The sequence below is a fragment of the Urtica dioica genome, chromosome 4 (genome assembly GCF_054948205.1).
Source record: "Urtica dioica subsp. dioica isolate 48M chromosome 4, U.dioica_male_clone48M_v1_H2, whole genome shotgun sequence".
NCBI lineage: Eukaryota > Viridiplantae > Streptophyta > Magnoliopsida > Rosales > Urticaceae > Urtica > Urtica dioica.
Genome location: NC_142759.1, coordinates 4,009,404 through 4,016,632, shown reverse-complemented (window position 1 = coordinate 4,016,632; position 7,229 = coordinate 4,009,404). Strand labels below are relative to the sequence as shown.

Here is a 7,229-nt window from a genome sequence, read left to right as displayed (position 1 = left end):
CAATATTGTTTTGATTTGCAAGGTCAAATCGTATATTATATGGTGGCTCTACAATATCTAATACGTATTTGGTCATAAAGTGTCAACAATATATGCATTTAGTTGTTAAACACCTAACGTTAGCGCTATAATGATAATACATTTATTTATGCGGACCACACTCCTCAAACCATTGATGATTGACCTAAACAACTAGACTTGAGCGAGCATCATTTATTCCAAAAATCATACTCACACCCATATATGCAATAATACCCTTGAGCTGATCATTTCATCCATGATCATTTAAGGGGAAAAAAAAACCTCTACTATTCCATAAACATAAAATGATACCATTAATTTGCTAGATTGAGTGCCATTGTCTGTTCTTTGAGGTATTTTTCTTAAGCAGAGGACGACTAAAGTTTTATAACCAATGTGATTTTTTTAAAAAAAATTAAAGAAATTTTATTACATGGAAAGATATATAACAACTTATGCATATTTGGGAAGTCTCATAGATAGACTTGATCTCAATTCGAATCGGACTTATCGATGATATCATATGAAAGTGTCTTTCATATTCAAATAGTTGCCGGTTTCCGATAGTTGAACACCAGTAGTACACGCAAAATATCGAGCATAAACATTGGCTCTTTGACAAGAACCTTTATAATTAATGATAGTAAATCCAATCAACTGAGACCAAGAGACCGCGAAAAAGGACCTCAAACCCACGTAAACCTAGAGCATGAAGGAAATTCATAAATGATTTATGTAACAAATTTATAACATTTTTAGAGATTCAAATACAACTCATATAAAAAAAATACAAATGCAAACCACTAAGAGTTTGCAGAAAAATAAGACAACGGCCATCACGAAGCAGAATTACGCCGTGCTGCATAGAGATCTTCAGAACCGTCAAGCCAATGCGTCATGCCAAAAATTTCATTTGTGCGAACTTGCGAAATATCTTATAATGTAATTGATTAAAGAAACAAAACCATAAGAATAAAGTGATGTAGATGACCAACTAAATATTCAAAAATAATAATCGGGTCGAGATATGGATAAAAAAATCTACAATTCTAAGCCTATTGCCACTCATCCTAACTAACTACTCTTGAGTCTTGAGGTAAGAAAATATATATATATTTGAGGTAAAATATTAGTTTTTCACCAAATTCCATCTTTAATACACTTTCTGTGTCTGTTACAAAATTGATTGTAATTCAACTTATAAAAAGGCACAAGCACGACCATTAAATTTCACAATATAAAACATACGTCACCATTATTGCCTCTCCCTCTGCGTTCTTTTTCTTTTCCAAACCTTTCTACCAAGCTTCGTACAAAGCTAGTAATTCATTTCATCCCATTAATGAATCATAAATCCAAGTAACAAAAAATGCAATATCGTGGTTATGAACTTATGATGTAGCCGATCATCACATACGGTCTAGTTAACTAAGATATATATATATATATATATATATATATATATATATATATATATATATAACATGCGCATAAAATTATAAACAAATTAAACTCATAGGGTATGGACAAGGCGGTCACCAACTCCCACTTGCTTCCCAACAAGAAAATAGAATGTTGAAATTTTGTTTTGATGCAAAACAAATGCCTTATGCGATTAAATAATAATAATAATAAAAATAAAACTATATAAAATAGTAAAATATTCACAACAGCACTTCTCTCTCGCTCTTTAGTTTGTCTCTTTTAAGACCATTTTATCCACTGAGGTTTTTTGCCACTTTGTCCACTTTTAGACGCTTTGACATTTTGATTTTTGAGAGCTCTTTCTTTACTCTAGTCTACCAAAAGCTCGTGGAAAAAAGAGAGAGAGAGACGGTAAATTCAGGGTCAAAAAGGCCTAACAATCTTTTATTATATATGTTATTTAATAATCTCTTTTAATAGCCGAAGTTAGTTGTGGGGGGTTTTCAGTTTCGTTGTTTTTTCACCTCTCTCTCTGCTCTGTTCTTCACACTCCGTGAATTGCAATGATCGCCTTTTGGGGTTGCTTTCATTGAAACTCTCTGACCAATGTGAGAAACAAGGACAAGAAGAAAAAAAAAACTCGTTTTTGTTTCTCTCTATATCTCGAAGAGCTTCATTGCCAAAGAACTCTCTGTAGTTTTGTTTTCTGGTAACTTGCTCTGTTTCACTCCTTTTGTCTTTTCTGTTGAAAAACTTCTCTCCTATTTTTCCCATTGACTGAGAGACTTTTGCGTCGTTTATGGGGAGTTTTCTCTTCAGAGATGGGTTTGGAAGGGTTTGACGAGAAGAGCAAAATGAACGGACTGAGAAGAGTGATTACACTTCACAAGCGTTCAAAGAGGTTAGCTTTTGGCTTAAGCAAGTTTCACAATTTTTTTTTTGTTGGGAAGTCAATAATTTATTTTTTGTTACTTAGCAATCATTGTATTCAAAGGCTGTTTTAAGGATTGAGTAAATGTATAAATCTTATGGGGAAAGTGCTTCAACTTAAATGGTTTCTGAGAATGGGTTGTTTTTTTTTATTCTTCACTTGTAATCTATTTCACTTTCACCACTGTTTTCATGTTTGTCCTCTTTGTTCCTCATTTATTGCCGTTACACAGAAGCCTTTTTGGCTTTTAGTTTTGTGTTGGTCAAAATCAGATCTTCTTCAGTGCAAATCAAGCAAGTTCTGAATTCAATTCCTTGAAATACGTAAAGGCCCAAACTTGATTCTTGCCCGGAAATTTCATTTTTCTTCTAGTTTTTTTTTTTTTTAGAAAAATAGACCATAAAAATTCTTAGTTCTTCAATGATCTCATTCTTTCTTCTCATGTGCTCTAAGCAGTTTTCCGGATAAGAGAAAGGATGACAAGGAGGTACTGAGTGCTTCCATGGAAACATCAAACCGTGTGAAATTGGTAAGTCAAACTTCTCTTTTTATTTGATAAATTTATTATTTTATCCCTCGCCTTTTTGCTTTATAAAGAACTGTATATTATATTTCTTCAAAGGTGATTTCAGTGACACCCATCATAACAACAAGGATAACTCTTCTGTTCTTCATGAATCATGGCTGATCAATATTAATAAATTAATTTAATGTCTTTGCTCAAAAAAGCCCACATTTTGGTCTACGTGAAAGTAAAAGCTGATTGGAAAGGCTTGGATTACGAATTTACGAGTACAAAAGATTTCAAGCTGGTGGAAAAGGAAATATGGCTTATTTGTCATGAAACTCATTAAATGAAATTCTTTGGAAATTAATTAATAATAATAATAATTCATGCAACAGGATATGGGACCAGTGAAAGACAACGTAGCTCTTACGTCGTTGAAGGAGCAACAATCGCCTAAGAAAGAAGTGCATAACTCTTTGAAGGAAGAGGTACACAAAAATAAAGGAAAAAAAAACAATTGATTTAATTTGTTGTCTTTAAACGAAGACAATTTCAGTTTTCGAAAATAATATAAGTATTTTTGTAAAGAATTTGAGCGTCTCCGGTGCAGATCGTGCAGCTTGAGAAAAGGTTACAAGACCAGTTTCAGGTTCGGAGCGCTCTAGAAAGAGCATTGGGTTACCGAACCTCCACGAATATTAGTAATTTGAACGATGTAGAAATTCCCAAGGTAACTCGTGGAAAAAAATAGGCTTTTTTAGAAATCCCCAATTACAGTTTAAATATAGTAAAAAAAAAAAAGTTTAAACTAGTTTTATTGGCAAAATAGCCCTTAAATTATTGATATTGTAACATCTTAAGTGATTCTTTAGTTATTTTTATGATTTTTTTTTTATGAAATCCAACACCTAAATATAATGTCTATTTTTGTGTGTGGTTGCATTATAATTTAATCAGTCTTTTTTTATTAACAAGCTAGATAAGTTAAGAAACAGGTTATAAGTTTTCTTTAAGTGATATATTTTTAATATTTATTTTTAGAAAAAAAAAATGCTACAAATTCAGTAGTTTGAGGACTATTAGTACAAAGACTATTTGCATTATTAAGATTTTTTTTTTAAAAATATTTAACTTGGACTATGATTTTCATGTTGTCTTGACACTTTATTTTTTCTTCCAGCCGGCTACGGAGCTAATCAAGGACATTGCGGTTTTGGAAGTCGAAGTTATGCATTTGGAACAATATCTTCTCTCGTTGTACCGAAAAGCTTTCGACGGACAACCAAATTCGGTTTCTCCTCCTAAAAAGAGTGAAAGGTTGAAATCTCCGGTGAATACCCCAAGAAGCAGGATTTCGGAGGCTTCAAAGGCGGGTCTTGTCCAATCCAGTGGAGTTGGCCACGGAGAAGAGAAACTCTTGGACTCTGGCGTGCACCGTTGCCACTCAACTCTGTCTCAACGCTCAACGAGAGCTTCTCCTCCGGGCGAGGCCTCAGGAAAAGCCCTGCGCTATTGTCATTCCCAACCGTTGTCCATGTCAGAGGTTAGTTTTGTTTGTACTTATCATTTGGAATATCTCATGGCCATAAATCCATAATAATAGGATGATAGTTCAAAATCCAAAGGAACACTATTCAGAAGGTATTCAAATAAATTTAGTTTTCAAATCTAGTTTTTGTTGATACTTTCATATTACGAAAATTCCAGTGACTGATATAATGCCGACGAGAATTTTATATTAATAAAAAAAAATGCGGACTTTAAAATTTTTCCGGTCTTCGTGTACAATAAGAAATAAAAAAAAAAAAAAAAACGGATCATTGGATTTTTCCACCAAAATTACCGAAAATTCGACGAAAAATCGACAGCTTATCTATCACTTGAATCCTTGACTTAATGTCATTTAAGAGAAAATTACTCACTTGAAGGCCATTTAATTTAATTTCCTCTGACTAATTCGATTGTATACGAATAACCTGCCCTGAATATTTTTTATTTTTGAATAATAGTATGCTCAGAACAGTTCGTCGAACATAATAAGTCTAGCGGAGCATCTCGGCACACGAATCTCCGACCACATTCCAGAGACCCCGAACAGGCTGTCGGAGGACATGATGAAATGCATGACCGCGATCTATTGCAAGCTCTCGGACCCGCCGTTGACTCACAACACTCTCTCGTCTCCGAACTCGTCTCTGTCGTCGGTGAGCGGGTTTTCACCGAGAGAAGCACAGGGCGGCGATATGTGGAGCCCCGGGTTCAGGAACAATTCCTCTTTCGACGTCCAACTCGATAACCCGTTTCACGTTGAAGGCCTCAAGGAGTTCAGCGGGCCCTACAGCACAATGGTCGAAGTGCCGTGGATATACCGAGATAGCCAGAAATTAGGCGACATTGAGCATTTGCTACAAAATTTCAGGTCACCATTTCTTTTGTTTTTATTCCTACATGTTTTTAATAATTAGACCTCGAAATCGAGATTGAAAGTTTGATTTAATTCTGTTTATTAGGTCATTGATCTCTCGGCTTGAGGAAGTTGATCCTAGAAGATTGGATCATGATGAAAAGCTAGCTTTCTGGATCAACATACACAATGCTTTGGTGATGCATGTAATAAACTCTTCTCAACGTTAAAAATGGTTCAATCTTTCTCTCTCAAGTAACTTAAATCTCAAGTCATTCTTTGTTTTCTCCTTTTAGGCATTTTTAGCTTATGGCATCCCACAAAACAACGTAAAGAGGGTTCTTTTACTCCTCAAGGTAATTAAGGAAGTAGACTTTCTTCAATCATGGTGCAAAAAAGTAACAAAAAAAAAAATCAGTTTGATGAGCAATTTTAATTTTTTATTATTTTTGTTTTTCAGGCTGCTTATAACATAGGGGGTCACACAATCAGCGCAGATACGATACAAAGTTGTATACTTGGATGTCGCATCTCACGTCCCGGGCAGGTAAATCTCGATTCCTCGGATTTCTTTTCATTGATTTTTATCGTATAACAAAATCTAAATCTGTATTTGAACGGCTGCGAATTTGTAGTGGCTTCGGTTGTTGCTTTCGAGATCAAAGTTCAAGGCCGGAGATGATCGACAAGGCTACGCGATTCACCATCCGGAACCCCTCTTACACTTTTCTCTTTGCTCCGGAAGCCACTCTGATCCCGCGGTATTTTTTTAATTTCAATTTTTTAAAATTATAGTCCCTTTAGTTTAGACCAGACCACCATATATTGAATCGAGCATGACCTTTTTTCTGACATACGCAATTTATGATATGTAGAATTTTTAATATAAATTAAATTTGTTAATTAGTAGCGTGCCGTGTTTTTATTAAGAGTTAAGGTAATTAAAAAATTATTAAAGTTGGTTATGACAATAAAACACACCAAACCCCAACTGGACTAGTCTAAAACGGTGCGGTATGAATTGGTTAATTTTATAAAACCGTTTAGGATGGTCTGGTTAAGTTTCATGTTTAATTGTTCAGGTTCGGGTGTACACGCCTAAGAGAGTGTTGCAAGAACTTGAAGGTGCAAAAGAGGAGTACGTTAGAGCTTCTTTCGGCGTTCGCAAGGACCACCGGATTTTGCTTCCGAAGATAGTCGAGTCTTTCGCAAAGGAATCGGGTTTGTCTCCGGTCGATGTTTTAGAAATGGTTCGGCGAACTCTTCCAAAAAATTTGAGGAAGAGTGTCGATAAATCTCAGACCGGAAAATCGCGAAAGACCATCGAATGGATTCCTCACAACTTTGCGTTTCGGTACCTCATCTCCAAAGAGCTAGCTAAGTGAATAATTTATTACTAGATTTTTTTTTTTTTTTTTTTGCTGATTTTATCTCTATGTGTACAAAATTAGAAGAAAAAAAATTAAAAAAAAACCCCATATATGGAAGGAGAAAAAGAGTTGAACTTGCAATATAAATTATGCAGCAACTTGTGGGATTTTGACTACAATTTGACTGTGTGTGATTGAGTTGAATTTATGCCTCTGCCATTGTAAATAAATTATTTTTCATGAATTTGTATCAAAACAACATATATCTTAATTGTTTTTTATTTATTTAATTTTTTTTGTTGCAATTTCCTCTGTTTTGTTATCTGGTTTTGAGATTTAAGCTATTTGTTGGTGTTCCAAAGATCTGAAGACAATAGGATACAAGATTCAAAGTGAGCCAGTTCTCTTGCCTAGACAGCCATGCAAATTAATGGCATTTGTCCCATCTTATGATGAATAGTGACAGAGCCATGATAACTTACTATTAATAAAATAAATAGTGTTAATTGTATTGGTTGTCAGAGTTTTGATTAAAAGAGAAACTGCCTTGTTGCAGAGGACTCAATTATT

The 7,229-nt window shown here is 34.5% G+C and overlaps 1 protein-coding gene across 2 annotated transcripts; it reads left to right on the top strand.

Moving 5' to 3' along the window:
* The first annotated feature begins 1,853 nt into the window (after positions 1–1,853).
* On the top strand, positions 1,854–6,966 carry LOC149399459 (uncharacterized). Of its 2 annotated transcripts, none has more exons than XM_089613068.1 (12): positions 1,854–2,155; positions 2,266–2,347; positions 2,834–2,906; positions 3,281–3,373; positions 3,496–3,615; positions 4,066–4,428; positions 4,895–5,304; positions 5,396–5,495; positions 5,586–5,645; positions 5,750–5,836; positions 5,925–6,050; positions 6,372–6,966. In XM_089613068.1, the coding sequence occupies exons 2-12, from the start codon at positions 2,268–2,270 to the stop codon at positions 6,672–6,674; spliced, it is 1,815 nt and encodes a 604-aa protein (XP_089469194.1). In that variant the 5' UTR covers positions 1,854–2,155; positions 2,266–2,267; the 3' UTR covers positions 6,675–6,966. The 2 variants fall into 2 exon arrangements, with proteins under 2 accessions (XP_089469194.1, XP_089469195.1); XM_089613069.1 differs by having other exon boundaries at positions 2,254–2,347.
* The last annotated feature ends 263 nt before the right edge of the window (positions 6,967–7,229 follow it).